The 18,654-nt window shown below is 41.2% G+C and overlaps 1 protein-coding gene across 1 annotated transcript; it reads left to right on the plus strand.

The window, feature by feature from the left end:
• The first annotated feature begins 515 nt into the window (after positions 1 to 515).
• Ppp1r17 (protein phosphatase 1 regulatory subunit 17) lies at positions 516 to 14,299 on the plus strand. The gene is made up of 4 exons (XM_015490365.2): positions 516 to 669; positions 4,139 to 4,291; positions 5,661 to 5,813; positions 13,927 to 14,299. Exons 1-4 carry the CDS (start codon positions 588 to 590, stop codon positions 14,004 to 14,006), a joined length of 468 nt encoding a protein of 155 aa, XP_015345851.1. The 5' UTR covers positions 516 to 587; the 3' UTR covers positions 14,007 to 14,299.
• The last annotated feature ends 4,355 nt before the right edge of the window (positions 14,300 to 18,654 follow it).

The following is an 18,654-nucleotide window of genomic DNA, read 5'->3' on the forward strand; positions in this document are numbered from 1 at the left end:
GGAACTTTAGATAGGGCAAAGGGGAGGGAGGGGAAGAGAGGGGGTAGGAGAGATGGTACAATGAGATGGAAATTATTACCCTAAGTACATATATGAAGACACAAATGGTGTGACTCTGAACAACCAGTGACATGAAAAATTGAGCTGTATATATGTACTATGAATTGAAATGCATTCTGCTGTCAAGTATGACAAATTAGAATAAATAAATAAATTTAAAATTAAAAAAAAAGATTTTCTATAACTCTGAGCTAACTTATTTCTAACTCAGAATCAGTCGAGGTATTTATTCTGAAACTCTTAAAATGCCTCTGAAAGAGGAAAAATGCTGAGCATTTGATATATGACAATTAGCAAATAAATCTGTGTGCCTGCATGGGTGGGTGTATGATCCATCTTATTTGGGCTTAAAGTTTCATACCTAAGTATAAGAAGCAGTCTTAAAAAATAAGACTGAGTTGGGAAATAATAGTTAGTGCTCAAAAAATATATTTATTTAATAAGTGAATGAGTGGATGAGCCACGGGCACCCTTACAGACTGTTTCTTACACATCTGTAGTATAAGAAGCACACCTGCTCTCCTTTGATGATGTCCACTGAGCAAATGCAGCCTCTGGAGCTCTCAGAAGACAGACTAGACAAACTAGACCCTCGTTACAGCCACTTAGGTAAGTGCTCCACTGTGAATGTCAGTCATGGAAGTCAGAAAGGGGTGTCTCTGCCATACGGCTTGCAGGCAAGTCAGAAAAGAGGCCCCTGAAACCTGATAGACTATGCCTTCTGGTGACAGCCAACACCAGCTGGACGGGCAAATAGCCATGGGTCTGTGGGGTCTGCCATGTAAATATTAGCTGAAGCACTCGGGACAGGTTCATTAGAGTTAAAGAGAGAGAGAAAGAGGAAGCATTGTCCTCTTTTGTGGGTCTGCTAGAGTCCCAGGCAAAGCATTTTTGAGGCAATAAATGGGATGTGGCAGTAGAGGTTGTTTCCAGTATTTCCCGGCACACTTATACCCCATGTGCAGTGCCAATAAAATATTTCAAATATCTCTCTTTGCCTATCAAGACAGAATTTTAAATAGCCTTTTTCTGTTTTATTGTCAATCTGTTTCCTTTCCAGAACTGACTTTTTGCATAACCTTTGTAATGAAAATACCAGAAACATTTCTGCCTCTACCCATTTCTAAAAATGAGACACTCAGACTTTTGATGGATGGGCCTTTTGCATATTCATAGCCTTTGTTTATGCCTCACCCGGTTATGACTCCCCCCTCCTCTTCCCACTCCCCATTTGCCATCAAGATATTTTATGTTCAGAATTTCTCCAAAAGTGGGGAAAAATGCAATTGAAGTTAAAGTATAAACTGAAGCAAATGTCTTGCTCTATGTACTGTGTGCAGAGTAGTGCCTTAGGGTCAAAGGGTGGCCCACACCCCTGACAGGTACATTGCCAGGCTGAGCCCCCAGAGACCCCACAGCTGGGCAACACCCATTCTAAGCAACATTCATTCATTCAGTAATTCATTCATTCCTACCTATGGTATGTACAATATGGGAGAAATTAACTGTGCTGTGGGAGAACATGTTTTAAGAATTGCTCTTTTAACCAGGCATATGAAGACTCACAATTCCAAGAGCCCAGGTTTAATTCTGATCCCATAACCTGCCATCAGTGTCCCCTTCTGCCTTTTATTTGACATTTTGAACCTCATTTTCCTTATCTGCAAATTGGGGATTAATAGTACACTGTTTTGGTAGGCTTCTTTTGGAATTAAATGAGATGATGTGTTCAGGAATGATAGTAGTGTTTTTAACAACCAGGAAAGCACAGGCAGAGATGAATCAGAAAAACCGCTGGCCAATCTTGTGTGCTGGAATGACACGGAATGACCTAGAACATAAGTGATACTCAGTAAAGGCTCCTTTACAGCCTTTTTATTGTATATATAAACTTTGTATAATCTAAAGCCTCATATGTAGTATGACTTCATAAATGTTTATTAAATGGAGATGATTGGATGAAATTTTCAAAATCTTTTAGGCAAAGGAAATGTTTATTACTATGCATGTGACTGAGGAAAATAATGTTATTTGATTTGGGGGTTACATATAGTGACCTTTTGATAATACAGGCATACTAATGTATGGTTACCAAGGGATGGTGGTTTCCTCAGGCATGTTGAATTTTCTAAAACAAAGGATAATTGTTTTAGAAACAATTATTTCTATTGTTTGCCCAATAAACCATAAAACTTGAAGGCAAGAACAATCTACTCGTCCTTTTTTATTCTTAGACTCTAGCAGGGCCTGATATATACTAGAAGCTTAATAAACATTGATTTTATAAATGAACAAATGACAGATCCATAAATGTCCAGATCCACAAACTAAAATGAAGAGATTTGACCTATTTAATTTTCAATGTTTCCAAGAAATTTACCTGAATATTTTACTGAAAAAGAAACGGAGAAGGAAAGAGAACGAGAGGAGAGGAAAGAGGGAAAGAGGAGAGGGAGGGAGAGGCAGGGATCTGAAAGACCCAGTTAACCTCTGAATGTCCCCCATGTTCCTTCACATTTGTAGATCTAGCCAGACTGCATTCAGGTCATGGCTCAGAGTTTCCAGAGAGGACAAATATCCTGGTTGTTTTGTGGAATTGGCTTCTTTGAATCCCAACAGAATATCTCTTTACGCTAAACATGTTGGAGTCTATTCATTCAATCATATATTCAGCAAACATTTGATTATGGCTGCTAAGGAGATGAAAGACAAGTTGCTATCATTAAAAAAGGGAAGAGAAGACCTGCACAAATCAAAACTACATCAGTAAATTCCTCACCCGTCTTCACTTCTATGGCCAGAAGAGGCCTCCTGCTGATTCATGCTCGGGCTTCATCATTTGTCACCTTTAACAACTTTGAAGGTGTTACATGGGCAAAAATTCTGTGACTATTCAGAAAATGAGAAAGGACACACAGGACTGGAGTTTGCATGGAAAGACTAATGAAGAGGGGGCCTTCCTCTGGGCCTGGTGGAACTTTAGGGGCTGAGCCATGGCAGAGGGAACATTTTATTAAAACATGTGAAATATATCAAATTGTATCAGATGCTTTGCTGCTAACATGAGCAAACACACACACACACACACACACATACATTCACACATTGATTTAATATTATCCTTGCTTTAAGTATTGAGAGACTATTAAAGTTCCTACAAATTAAGGCCATGCTCCCACAATTGGCAAATGAGAGAATTAGGACTTGGACGTGGGGTGGCTGATTCTCATTCAACATGCACTTATTGAAGGGAGAGGCCATTAAGAATAAAATTGCATGAAAGAATCTACTCCCTGATGTCTGGGAAGACGCTGAATAGAGCAACAGATGAATCACTTGGAGCAGTGAATGAGGGCAAGTGACAGAGAAGGATGAAGGAGAGCAGTAACAACCTTCAGGGGCCACGAGTAATGATCCGGTGGAAGTGAGGTAGCCGCAGGACTCCAAAGGCTCTCCTGAGGTCCTGAGGGGACTAAGAAAAAGAAAGAGATTTAGAAGAAGAAAAAAGGGCTGGGGCTAGGATGGGCAAATAGGAGAGCTGCCAGGCCAGGGAAAAGAAAGATGAGTGGTGGAGCCCCACGTGAACCATCAGGAGGACACGCCTGTCCCAGAAGCGAAAGAGAGTCAGGAATTTACTGAGAACCTCAGGGAAACTTCCCAAGATCAAGGGAGCTGCAGGTTCCACACTGACCCTTGGGGTGTCTAAAGAGAACAAACCTCGGGCAAAGGAAATTGAGCATTAGCACAGAGAGCCTACCCCATCAGAAACAACGCACACCCACGCTGAGGTCTGCCCAACCATCTTTTGAAGTTCTTCTTTGTCTTGCTTTTCAAATTCTCTTAATTGGGGGTTTCACAGAATTCCAGTTTTCCTTTCTCTCTATTCTAGTCTATATTGAGTAGATCATTCTGTAAATCTACTCAAGTCCTCTGTTGAAGAGACAAAAATAATAAACATTTTCCTTTTTCAGAACAAATGACCTCGGCTCCCAGTGTGGGACTAACCCTTACTCATGTTATATTCTTCTTCTTCTTCTTCTTTTTTTTTTTTTTTTGCTTCATATCCTGTCAAAAGCAGATGATCTTTCAGACCAGTTCATTAAGGACTGTGATCTCAAAAAGAAGCCAAGAAAGGGGAAGAACACACAGGCCAACCTGAATGTTGAGTCAGACCAAAAAAAACCAAGGAGGAAAGATACACCTGCCCTGCACATCCCACCTTTTATACCAGGTAATGGACAGCGCAGCCGCCTTGCACAGCTGGGAAGGGGAACCACCCCCACTGGACCATGTTGGTCCTAACACATCTTTTTAAATATTTGGGTATTTAAATAATAAATAATAGCTATACAGTACTATATTTATAATACAGTATTTTTCACTCACTGAGAGTAGACTTTGGGACAGAAAGGCATGCACTGCTCCAATCATTGGGGGTCCAGCTGATGGGCTCTGATATTATCAACAGACAGTGAATAAAGCCACCACAAACTTCCAAAGCCATCATGCTCATCAACATCCAGCAGGCATGAGGCATTGGAAAGGAGGATTGGTGGGGAGATGGGTGTGAGACAATCACAGGCCACACCTGACTACAAAGGAGGCTGGAAATATAGTCCAGCTCCATGCCCAGGAAAAACATGGAGCAGTTTGATGAACAACTAACATGTCTCTCTATGAGACCTGAGATATGACATGTGACACTCCCTTATGCTCAAAAACTTTATTTGTTTGGTTTCTTTCTCCTTCACTCTTGGTCATTTCCTTCTTGTCCTTTCTACTCACAACATACTTTGAGGGGTACAAAACAAATGAAACAGATATTTCTGGGAAGGAACTTTCCTATATGTAAGAAATAACAGCCCAGACACACCTGAAATCTGCAGTAAGAAGAAACATCACGGGCTGGGATGGAACTCCGTTGTAGAGCACTTGCCTAGGATGCCTGAAACCCTGGGTTCTATTTCCAGCACTGTTAGAAAAGGAAAAGGAAGGAACATCATAATGGAAGTTCTAATTAAGAATCAGGGAAAATGAGTCTGGGTAGTGAGTTCTGATTTTTAGAGCATTATTAAATGATGGAGAAAATTTTCACCTGCAGAACAGAGGTGAGAAGGCAAGTAGGTGAAGGTGGGTGGAGGTAGGGCAATAATTAAAGTCTAAGGGTAGAAGTGTGAGGCACAGAACTTGCAGAACAGAAAATTACCCCACTGGCTAAGGAAGATGAGCTTTGGAGACAAAAAAAAAAAATCCAGGCTCAATCCCCATCCAACACCTAGAAAATGGAATAAATTGAGCCCATTTCTTTAGCTCACCTATCATCTCAGGTAGATCATGGTGGTGGTAGTACTAAATCCCTCAGGGATTTATGAGGCTAAAATGAAATCAGGCATGCAAACCCCTTTGTATAGAGGATGTTCCTAGTGCAGTCTGCATAAGTATTATTCTTACGCTAAGGAAACTTCATTTATTAAAATAAGTTTGGGAAAGCAACCTTGACTACCTTCACCAGGTGTATGTGCTGTGTTATGCACAACCCTTCTGTATGGGATATGTTCACTTGACCCTGCTTCTATCTCTCTGTTTCCCTAACCATGCAGGTGTGATTTCAGAACATCTAATTAAAAGATATGATGTTCAGGACAGACGTCCAAAGGGCAAAATAAACCCAGCTCTTCATAACTCTGACCTGGAACAGAAAAGGCCAAGGAGAAAAGACACACCTGCCCTGCACGTGCCCCCCTATGCAGCAGGTAAAAGAGCAGGAGGTGGTGGGAATGGGTCGGGAGCCTGACCATCAGGAGGTTCCAGGACATGGACTTTGTCCTGGCCCAGCAAGCTCGGTCTTGCCCAAGTGCTCTAGGGAGGAGTCACATGTACTGCTGCCTCTCAGATTTATCTTCATTGGCAGTTCCCCGGGGGATGACCTGGAGATGCCAGAGGCTCAGAGATTACTCCTGCTTCAGCAGAGCTGGTCAAATTCACTGAGCCAGTGAAACAGAAATGTCAGTGTATCCTTGAGAACTGGTGAAATACCCTTCCCCGTCTCAAGTGGATCGTGTGTCCAGTAACTGATGGCTGATCCTCCCAAGTCACATGGACTAATTGACCAAGTTCTCAAAATAGGAGAGAGAGGAAGGGAGGAGAGAAAGAGAAATGCAGAAATACTGATAGCTATCTTATTATGTGTCCAATAGAAAACCTTACTGATCTGTGTTTATAATCCCAGGCTATAAGGGAGACTCTGTATGAGGTATAGTTCTTGTCCCTGAGAACTTTATATGCAAGTTAGGAAATAAAATGTGTACACTCATGATGATTAGAGTGTGAGACTGTGTGTGTGTGTGTGTGTGTGTGTGTGTGAGAGAGAGAGAGAGAGAGAGAGAGATACAGATGGTTTTGTAGGGAGAATAGCAAGTGAGAGATGTACTAATATTTACTGAGAACCCACAAAATGTAAGAAATGGCTTGTATCATGGATTTTTTAAAAAGTCTACTGAGTAATGTAACAGAGTAGCTTTTACCTCCCTTTATAGACAGAGAAACAGAGAAACAATTTAATTCACTTGTCAGACGGTTTAAAGTCTTACCTGGATGAGATGGATAGATGGAAGGATGGATAGAAGGATGGCTGATTAACGGATGGACTAATGATAGAATGACCAGATAAATAAGTGAATCAATCAAGGTTAAACACTACTAGGTGGAACAGCTGGAGTTCAAACCCAAGCCTCTCTGGCTTTAGCCAGGTTTTTACTGTACTGTGGGGTGGTTTGGACTTCTAGCATCATAGGAATGCAGAAGTTCTACTTTTGGAAGGAGATAAGATTTGATTGTTATTAAGAGTTTTCCATTATTTAATTTTTTTTTTGGAGGGGGTACTGGGGATTGAACTCAGGGGCACTCTACCACTGAGCCACATCCCCAGCCCTATTTCTTATTTTATTTAGAGACCGGGTCTCACTGAGTTGCTTAGCGCCTCACTTTTGCTGAGGCTGGCTTTGAACTCAAAATCCTCCTGCTTCAGTCTCTTGGGATTACAGGCGTGCACCACCACACCCAGCATTCCATTATTTAATTTAATAAAGGAGGAAAAAGACATCTCAGAAAAAGACACCATGACAAATGAGGTCAGGGCCTCTAGATCTCCAAGCAAGCTAGAGAGACGAGTCCCAAGTTCCACAAAATTTGTGTTCTCTGTCCTTCCCTTCCTTTCATCCCCCTCATCCTCTCTTTCCAACTCTTTTTCCTTTCATCCATCCTTCCTTCTTGACTACTTACCTGTATATCAAAATGTATGTGACCCCACCTGGTCATGTTTAGCAGTATTTCTCCCCAACCCTTTCCCTCTCTCTCCCTTTCGTGCTGGGGTAAATTCTTAAATATTTTCCCCCATTTGCTGAATTTTTAGAACCTTTCTGAAAATGGACTCTCTTTCTTTTGTATTTGATTAGTAAATCGTCTTGGGTTTAANAGGGTGTGCATATATACTATGTGTACACACACACACACACACACTTATATCCACACTCATTTCTAGTGACCAGCCTTTCTGAGCTCTGACTACATGTAACCTTTTAACATAATAAATTGTACTGATAACACAAGAAGTTTAGAACAGGCAGAAGTCTAATCCTCAAACAACCCTCAGTATTTTAATGGATATTTATTAAATCCTTGCTGTGTTCTAGGCACTGATACTGCAAGAAAGTCAATCATCATAGAGTTAGCCAGACACAATAGTGCATGCCTATAATCCTTGGGAGGCTGAGGCAGGAGTTCAAAGCCAGCCTGAGGAACCTAGTGAAGCCATATCTCTAAATAAAATATAAAAAGGGCTGGGGATGTGGCTCAGTGGTAAAGTGTCCCTGGATTCAATCCCTGGTACCAAAATAGTAATCATAATCATAATTGTACAAAGAGACAATAGAATCTCTCCTAGGGATAAATGCTAGGAAGAAAAGTAAAGGTGGGTATGGAAAGAGGGAGAGAGCTAGAGACTGCTTCCTGAGTAGGGAGTGCAGGGAAGACTTCTCTTATGAGGGGACACTGAAACAGAGACCTGATGGGGAGTGTGGGAGGGTGCCATGGGGATAACTGGGCGAAGAGTATTTGAGCCAAAGTGATGAGTTCAAGTGACCACAAGTGGCAAAGTCTTTAGCCTTTACTCCCTCAGTATTTATTGAGAACCTACTATGCGCTAGGCACTGTTGGGAGTGCTAGACATACATTAGAAAACAAAACTAAAAAAAAAGTTCTTGTCTTCCCCGAGTGTATATTCTAGGTAGGGGAATATAATAACTAAATATTTGGTCCTGAAGCAGAATTAACACATATTTTCCAAAACTCACTCACAGGTAGGCAAATTGTAAACCACGAGATAACTCGCTCAGAGAGAAGGATGGTTCCCATGACTCCTTGTATCACTTGCCTGGGCAGGATCTGCATTAGCCTCTTCCTTCCCTCATTTGTCTTTTACTTCAGTCAACAGAGGTGGCTGAGCACAACTCTCTTACCTCATGCAGGACTTGAAGGAAGAAGCCGCTCTCCAGCCTCTAACGGGTACACAGAGAGCAAGCCAGGGGCAAAATCCTTTCTTCTTTCACAGTAGATTTGCTATTGGAAAAGGAGTCCAGAGACCTTGGTGTAACTGACTGAAGAATAATAGCCAATAGTTACAATTTATCCATTCCAACACTTAACCAAAGGAAGAAGGAGTTGTTACATGGTGATATTTCCATGGTAGAGCTGCACCCATTGATGCAATAATAAAATATCTGATAAGTCTTGCATCAAAGTAATCATTTTGACTTATGTAACCCAGATGAGCAAACTCTGATCCATTGCCATGATTTTTTTCCTGTTTCCTATTAGTCTACTCATTCTATAGGTTATGCTGCAATATAGGAAATTCTACTTTAGAATTGTGTATGACTTAAATCGATTTTCTTTTCTTTTTTTTCTTTTTTCTTTTCTTTTTTTTTTTTCTTTTTTTTTTTTTTTTGCCTCTGTTAAATATTTCTGTCCTTAAATCAAATGAAAAGGAAAGAAAGGCACAGACTGTAACACATGCTTTCTCATTTGCAAATAAGGGGCAGAGCCAAGCAAGATAGTGTGGAGCATACAGACAATTCTCAGGAGAAATGGACCAAGGATGGGTGGGAAAGTCTACTCCTGCTCAGCTACACTGCTTTCCCACCTTTACTGACCCTCAAACTGACACACATTTTCCCCCAGCTTCCCCGGTCCAGGTCCCAGTGACCTCAGCCAACTCAAAGCCTCTGTTAACTGATCTTTTCAAGTCCAAAATGACTTTTTCTTTTCCGAACTAACTCTCTACTAGACATGGGCATGCAAATACCCAAGACTCTGCCATTGTTGTTAGTATGGTCTTTTGTTCTCATTACTGTTATTATACCTGTTACGTAAATTGACCTACGTCAACAGCTTCTTTGCTGAATTCATGAGGACTGGGTTGTGATTCAGTCACCTTATGTTTCCGGTATTGGCCTTGATATCAGCTAGTCCAATCCTTTCTATATAGCAGTGCTCCATAATTATCTGCTGATTTGATATTCTACCTGTCAATCATGATTCTGCAGTACCTGATAGAGACTGATTATTTTCTACCCATTCTTGTGTTTATTTTACTACCACAGAGTTAGTAGAGAGAAAAAAATATTTACAGGCAGGGAGCCATCTGACTACATAAAATTTTGCACGGGCTTTGAAGGCAAGAAAACTCTATATTTCCTTTTCTGCTCCTTAGTACTTTCAAAGCTCTGAAAAATGAACACAACTAAGAACTTTTTTTATTTCATCCATTCCTAAAAGGGGGGCTATAAAGGCTATCTCAAAGCACTGAGAACACTATTAAATAAAGTGTCAAAGCACTTAGCAGAGTTTTTGGCATATTGAAAGTCCTCAATAAATGTTAGTTCCTCTTCATTTTCTGTTTAATCTTATATTCTTTGAGATAGGTCAAACAATTTCTGAAGATGAGAATTCTCCTACTTCATACAAACCTGCTGATTCAGGGAACCTCCTAATTGATTGAACTCTGATCACTTGGCAATGGATGTTGCCTATATGCCACTACCTAAATCCCCAATTAACAGCTTCCCCATTGAATCAAAAATGTTTATCAAATACTGCAGCATGTGTAAGGGTTGGACGGGTGCTGTATGGCCATAGACTTGACACTCATTATGGAAATTTTTGAGTCAGCAAATGTTTACATTTAAGTATGTGCAATTGTAGATATTGTTGTATGATTCTAGCTTTTATTAGCATATTAGCTGAAGTTACTCTATTTTTGAAGAGCCTTTTAGTATCTAAAGATTTGGCAGTAATCAAAATGCTAGTTAAGCTGATAAGGATAGCGCCTTCGGCAGATGTTCAGAAAAACTCACGTTGGCTCTAATGAGGGTGTTGGGAGGAACTCACAGACAAATGCACCCTGGAGACATCTCCTCTCATTAGCCCTTGGCAAGGGAACACTGGACATGGATTCACTCTCCTTTCTAAGTCTCTTGCTAACCACCGTCCTTCTCCTAGGTTAATGAGCTCATTTGACAGGTTCCAACTGCCAGAATAGCCCCTCAATAGGGTATCTCAGGCTCTCTTGCCAGCTCCAGGCTTGCTCCCAACTTGGTCCACAGTTTGCCAGGACCCCCATCTTGATGATTTCATGGCAGGGACCACTGGTTGTGATTGGTCAGGACCAGGTAACCAAGCATTGCTTAAGAGAGAAGGAAGTCTTGAGTTGGGGTCTGTAGCAAATAGAGCCAAGCATAGCTTGGCTAGAAGTATGAAAGAGGAACCTGCTGGAAAACTGGTCCATAAGCTTTGAACATCTGGCAGTCGAGGGGAATCAGACATTAAAATAGTGTGCTTATACAAAGGAAAGGGACTGGTTTGTCCTTTGAAAGTGACACCTCCTCTGTCTTGCTTGTAATAACGTATTTTCTAAGATGGTTAGTTAGGACAGGGGGTGCCTTCTCTCTGGCTCCTATAGGTCAGAGGTACATGTCTATAATGTGGATGATCAGTTGTAGATGGTGCTGTACATGGGATCCTGCTCAAAAATAGCTCACTGCAAGGCTGATTGACCCTCAGAGGTCATTTTCAAATCACCAAAGCATCAAGAACAACAATGCAGTGGTTATATATATACATATATATATATATATATGTATATATATATATATATTTTCCTGATTTAAAGCTCAACCTGAACAATAATATCCATGAAGTCAAGATTTTGATAAGCTCCTATGTTAGCTTTCTGTTACTTTGACAAAGTACTTGAGAAAATTAACATAAAAGGAGGAAAGATTCAGTTTGTCTCACAGTTTCAGAGATTTCAGTTCTTGGTCCTTGACTCTGCTGCCTTTGGGCCTGTAAAAGCAGAATATCATGCTACGAATGGTGTGATGCAATAGAGCGACTCACCTCATGATGGCCAGGAAGCAGAGAAGAGAAAGAGAGAGAGAAGGACCAAAAGGGGCCAGTGTCCCAATATCCTCCTCAAGGGCATGCCCACAATGACCTAACTTCCTCCCACTAGGCCCCACCTCCTAAAAGTTCCATCTCTTCCCAAGAGTGCTGTAAGCTGGGGAACAAACCTTCAATACCTGAATCTTAGGGGGGACATTTAATTAAGCTCCAAATCATAACACATAACTTTATTATAAAACATTAAAATTACTGTTTAGCTACACAAATATAAAACAGTGGCTCACATTTTTTAATTTTTTTTATTTGGTATAATTAGTTATACATGGCAGTAGAATGCACTTTGACACATCATACATAAATGGAGAATAACTCCCATTCTTCTGGTTGTACATGATGTAGAATTACACTGATCATGTAATCATATATGTGCATAAGATAATTTATGTCTGATTCATTCTACTATTCTTCCTTCCTCCATACCCCTTCCCCTCCTTTCACTCCACTCTGTCTAATCCAAAGTACCTCTATTCTTCCCTAGCTCCCACCTTATTGTGAATTTGCATCCGCCTATCAGAGAAAATATTCAGCATTTGGTTTTGGGGATTGACTTATTTCGCTTAGCATGGTAGTTCACTTTCAACTTGAAATGACCTCATGTGCTCCTATGGGTAGTCCACTCCACTTTAGGAAGCATCAGCCTTTATCATTTTGTAGGTTCCTCCTATCCTTGAAATCCCAGGACCTCCCCACCCCCCAACCTTTGGCCCAGATTCTCATCTTACTCTATGTCAAGGATACCCAAAGTAACCACAAAGCGTACCAAGACCTGGGACTATAAAGGCTCTCACCCATTTTGAATCAACCTACATGGAGCTTAATATAAAGACATATCCAGGAAGGAAGGATGAAAAGTTTCAGAATTCAACATAGCTAAATCTACATTCCCCTACTAGGCTATCTTAAATTCAAATAAAAATCCAATCCTCCACGCAGCTGGTATCAGAGAGAATATCTCCCACTGTGTTTCATACGTGATTTATGCAAAAGCTTTAGTTCCAGCCAGACTCTTGAAATTGTTTTTCTCCTCCAATAAATATTAGCTAATTGGTAAGGAACCCATCTGAACAAACTAGGAACTGAATCAAATGAATAGTCATTAAGATTAACACATAGTTTTCATTAATTTGCCACTGTTGAATGGAGTCCAGTGCTATAGAAAGGCCTCTTGTGGTGCTCAGCTTCCTCCCTCAAGTTTAGATCTTTATGAACTGCTTCATGGACTGGAGCCTCTAATTACGAGAGGAAGGAGAGAGGGATCCAAGGCAAGGGTACAAGACACAACTGGGGGCTGGAATGGGAGGACAGGACTGGCCTCAGTCACAGTTCCACTGTCCTTTGTTAAAATGATCCTACTTGACCCTTCATAGGGTGAGCAGAACTATCCCGACCTCCTCGCTGGACTTTTCTGAGCTAATCAGCCCAGAAAATTGGGCTCAGAAAAGAAATTCAGACTTCTGAGTTTCATAGACCAGAAAATTCTTTAAGAACAAAATACCATGGGGCCCAACAGAGGGATAGCAACTTTTTTTTTTTTTGAGTAAGAATGAGAAGAAACAATCATCTAACATGTCTAAAATTTTTTAAAAGAAAAAGATATTTTAATCCTCCAAAGAAGACAAAGAGTCGTCTCAAAATAAAGAGCCCCTTTTTAAATTATAGCTATACAGTTACATGGAAAAACTCACTACATTTTTCTTATTTTCCTTTTTTGCTCTAAACTATGTGAACCTCATCATTTCCTGGGACTAACATTTGGAAATAGCATGTCCAGCACCTTGGCTTAATATTTTCCCTGGTTGTTGGTAAAATATTTCAAAGCTTGACTTCATGAGGATGACCAGTTGCTTTGCGGGGTGGAGGTGGGGGGAGGGAGGGGCAGGGAGAAAGAAAAAGAAAAATGCATTTAGTTGTTCACAAGTATGATTCTTTGCTAAGTGTGTTATATTTACCTTAGTTAACCCAATAACACTTTATAATAAGCAGTAGTGTTCTCATTTTAGATTTTCTCATATGTAAAATGAGATTAAGAGGGTGGCAGAACTAAGCCCAGTGCAACTGAACTCCAAAATCCCATGTTTTCCATCCTATAGTACTGCAAGCTTAGGATCAGAAATCAGAGAAAGAAGGTGAAGGTTGTCTCTGACTCCCAGGCTTTGCATCCCCTTGCACCCAGAGTGGTGTCCTCATTGAACACCTTGGGAAGGCCAAATAAGGCCACCCAGTACCCTCTCCCTCAGCACAGATGCTAAACGTTTCTAGGTTGCTGAGCTCCTATGTCTGCACTACAAGGTTGTCTAATATTTGAAGCAGAGGCACTTAATTGCAGATCTGTGCTTTGTTTTGCAGGTGTGAGACTGCTCAGGGACCAGAGACCCAAAGCGATTGTGGAAGATGACGAAAAGGATGGTGACAAGATAGCTATTTAAAGATATTTCCCCTGAGATCACTTGTAAATAGGTTAGATTGGTTCCCTATGGTGACCTAGGGAAAAAAATAGACTTGTTTCTGTTTGCATTTTGTCCTAGTCTGACGTTCAGATCTAGACACCTCCTCCCCAAGAGACATACTACATAAGATTGCCAGTCACCTTTGCTGTCTTTTTTTTCTTTCTTGAGTCTGGTTTCTATTCCGACTCCTTACATTTTCATTTCCCAATGCATGGGAAAAGAAACAGATCGTCCCAAATTAGGAGTTAACAGGGAAAGCTCGGGGATTCCATTTCTGCATCTTCTGGATCAATTCACAGAGCAGAGAATGTGGATACCAAGGGGGATCCTTTGTGGCTGGTTCATCTGTTAGTCAAAACTTACCATCCAAATACCAGTTCTAGTAGGGGCTCCCTATTCCAGCTGGGGAGGTAAGAAGGTTTGGTTCTTAACTCACTGATTGCTTTGGAGTCTTATTTCTCCTGCCCTGACTTGAGAGTCCAGTTCTTTTGACACTCCTAAGAATCTTGTAACAGAAGCTGTAAAGGTGAATTTATGAACTCTAAGAGTCGACCCAGTTCCCCATGGCAGGGCTGAAAATGCCAGTAGCAGAGAGGACTTGTCTGTCTGGAAATTTTACCAACATATACTCTTATTTATTTATTTATTTATTTTAAAAAACAACAATTCTTCACCATGGTTGTCCTGACATTTGAGAATTATGTCACAAGTGACTTATTACTAATGGTGGGTAAAATATCAATGCTCATGATGGATTTACTTTTTATAAATTTAAGGCCAAATGAAGGTCATTCTCATATTTTTTGTCATTTCACTTATTTAGGTTCCTTTACAGTTTGTTACAGAAGTGAGGAAATTGTGGTGTTAGCCAGTGAGCAGTGGTCTGTATTTAGCTTCTGTCCCGGCTTCCAATCTGCGGGTGCCTTTGAGGAGTTTTGCAAATGGATCTCATCCATCAACCAATAGATGAGGAAAAAGGCGAGAACTACCATTAAAAATAAGAAAAGTCGATATTGAAATCATCATACTTCAGAGTGAGAATATGGAAGCTCTGTGTATTCCCTAGTTCCAACAGTTTATTAATTCCTTCTGTATTTCTGTTCCCCTCACAAAGAGGAAAAAGATGCAAGACAGCTGGAAATAAAGGTACTTCTATCCACATCTCTATGCCCTGGTGCATTTGTCCTGAAAGCACTACTTACAAAGAACAGAGGTTGCAAAAGAGGCTCCCAGTCTTGGTTTTGGTTTGGTTTGGTTTGGTTTGGAAATGTTTGAATTAGCTGTTAATATGTTACAACCCAATCAGGAGAACTTACACAAAATTCTAGATTTCCAGATTCTCTTGGAAAAAAAAAAAATCTCAAAAGCTGGTAACTTTGGGTCTGATTAGAATTGTGGACCTCCAGCAGGAGCTGACCACTGGATGCCCTTGTAGAAGAAGCTAGGTTCCCAGTTGGCTATGGGCTATGTTCTCACACACTGTGTTTACCTCCAGCCTTTGCATGTAAGTTGAGAGCCCAGGAGCAAGGACCCGCATCCTATTCCCTGCCTTTGGATTCCAGCACTCCATTTCCATTCTGAACACCTCAATCCTAGTGTTGAAGGAGGGAAATAAAGTAATCAGGTTGCTGGTTGCAGCACAAATGGTTAAATAGCCTATAAGAAGCCAAAGCAGGGCTGGGGTTGTGGCTCAGTGGCAGAGTGCTTGCCTAGCATGTGTGAGGCACTGGGCTCAATTCTCAGCACCACATAAGAAAATAATAACAAATTAAGTTATTACAACTAAAAATATTTTTTTAAAAAGAAGCCAAAGCAATTATAGGTATGTGAATAGCAGGATTATATCACTACCAATAGCCATTTTTATCAAAGGATCCTTACCCCAAAAGCATACATGCACTCTTGTCCTATCTGATTTGCTTTATAAACATGTCCATAGGGTATAATTGACAACTTCTAGGATGCTCAGAAAAGTCTCCATTATTTCTGACTTCCTGAGGTAGGGTGACTGTGTAGAAACAAAGATCCTGGTTCCAGCCCCAACTGAGCAAGTCCCTGGGACTGAGTCTGGCTCTTTTTTTCTTGAAAATAAGGATAATAATTTTTGCTTTCTTTATAGTTTGAGAATTAAATGAGACAATGTGTGACAAAGAGCTTTGTAAGCTAAAATGCCCTCTCCAACTGTAGCACAGGAGAATGTGAAGACATCTTCAGAGCATGAACTGTGCCCTTTCCATGTTCCAGTCCCCACTGCCTGGGTGTTGAATGGGGAGCAATTTTGTAGAACTGACTCACCGCACTTAAAGAAGGATTTCAAGTAGGGAGACCCGGTCACTTTTCACAGTCTTCAAAGACCAGCCCTCTCCTCCTCTGTAGCCCAGTTCCAGCCTCAAACCAGGCATACTCAGAATGGGAGGGACCAAACCAACCCAACCCTAACCAACCCTCATATTGCTGGGGTGATTTGGATGGAAGCCACTAAGTGCAGAGGATATGTCACATTCCTCTGCAAACTGCCTGTTATCTACAAGAAAATGCAGGCAGGATATAACATTGATAAGAGGAGCCCAAGTTACTTTGAAGGGAGAGACTTTTGTGATTCTTTTCACAGACCAGATTTTGGAGGCAAGGATAATTCTGTGGTTAAGGATCCAATTAGAACCTCTGAGCGTGGGCTTAAGTGATAGAGTTGTCATGGCAGTGGAGACTTGAAAGTCAGATGTCGCCCTGTTGTCAGCCAAAAGTCAAGAGGTGGACCTGGCAGGTTTCCCTGGAAACTTCCCTGAGATCCCCAATAAAACTGGAGTGCAGGACAGGCACATTGTCCCTCTCCTCTCTGAGAGGACCCACTCTCTCCCTTGAGAGTGTCCCCTTCCCCTTTTCCTATCCCTTTAATAAACTCATTCCTGTTACTCTGAGCAGACATGTCTAAAATCTTTCTGACTTGTATAGGATTCAGGGTTTGAAGGGGGTCTTCATGCTGCCTCAGTTTCCTGGAAGGTCCACTCTGAACAGCATGGCATAACCCAACCCAACCCCAACCAGCCCTCACATTGCTGGGGTGATGTGGGTGGAAGCCAAACCTCCCTCATGTCCCTTGCCCCATGGGGACTGTTTTCTAGCTAGGTAAAGTAGAGGTTTAATTGTTAGGTTTGCATTCCAATTATAATGATTCTCAGTATGTTTTGAACAACTGCCCTCCAACCAAATAATAGTTCTACTAAAAGTATTTCATGGTATCCATTCAGAAAGAATGCTCAAATTTAAGGCGCCCCAACAGGACTGGCATACAGCAGCCATTCCTTCATGCTGAAGGCCATCTACCAGGACATGGAGCCCAGGCTGCTGAGAGGAGGAGGCACTGGAGAGACTTAGTTCCCTTTCAAAAGCCCCACACAGGGCCTTTCTTTAAATCCATACAGCCTTTAAAAGCCATTGGCTGAGATCACACTGCCAGCTTCTAATGCCTAATTATCACTTGAAGAGGCAGAAGCTGGTGCTGATGGGTAGAGATAGGACCATAAAGGACTCAAGCAGAGTTTCCTTTTAAATGCAATGAAGTGAGTTTTCTCCCCACAGCCTTTGCAGTCCAGGTTCTCTTCTTTAAAGAAGGATAGGCTGAGATAGCATGCAGTCATGAAAATAAGTTAGTAAAGCAATTATTTTTGCCAGCTGAGAATCAGAGGCTAGTTACATGACGGATCTTAGAGAATCTCTGTCATCCAGTGTAAACAAGGCTCCCTTGCCACCTGCAATTTTGTGAACATGTGTCAGAAAGCTCCCCAAGGCCATGAGAGAATGCACAGGAAATGGATGGACTTGCAACTTCCTCCTCCAGTTTTCCAAGACTGCCTTTCTCTTATGATCTGTGCAGAGGCTCAGAACACACTGATGACCATGAATGATTCTTAACCCAAAAATCGGGGCGGAAGACTCTCCATAGGTAAATGTACTCATAGGGAAAATAATGTGCGATTCAAAATCACCTCTGCCCTGGAAAATCCAAGATATCAGCTACCATTTCTCCAGAAAAAAAGGATGGGCATGCCCTAAGATAATGGAAACTTTCTGAGATGTCCTAAATTTTGTTATATGGACCAACAAATGGAGGAGGGGAGTGGGGGGAGAGATAACAGGTCAAACCAACAGAACTATTCCATGCTAAATGGAATATGCTAAAAACCTGGCTCAAATCCCAGGTTGCCTATGGACACAGGATATCGTATTCTGCTTACAACCCCCAACCAACCCAGAAACAGTAAGGGCTTCTCCTTATGATCTGTCATATTCCCAAACTCTCTCCACTCTGTTGTCCTTCTCCTCTTATCTACAACTACTTAGCTCTGTGTCCAGTAGACAGCTTTCTGATTGCTATATAGACTTGCTGGAACTTCTATACACGTTTGCTGGAACTTGAACTATAGTAGAGTCCCAGGTTCTAGGACTGTGTCCTTTTATGGTTAACATTGTGAGGGTTCAACAAAACCTTTTATTTCAGAGTTCCATCAGTCTCAAGACTTTGGACTTAATAACCTAGAGTAGCATGTCCTTCCTAGTAAGATGAGATTCCTTCAAGGAGGAATTGCAGGAGACTTCCTAAGAAGAAACAAGATATGGAAAACAGATT

This window comes from Marmota marmota, unplaced genomic scaffold, assembly GCF_001458135.2.
Source record: "Marmota marmota marmota unplaced genomic scaffold, marMar, whole genome shotgun sequence".
NCBI classification, from domain to species: domain Eukaryota; kingdom Metazoa; phylum Chordata; class Mammalia; order Rodentia; family Sciuridae; genus Marmota; species Marmota marmota.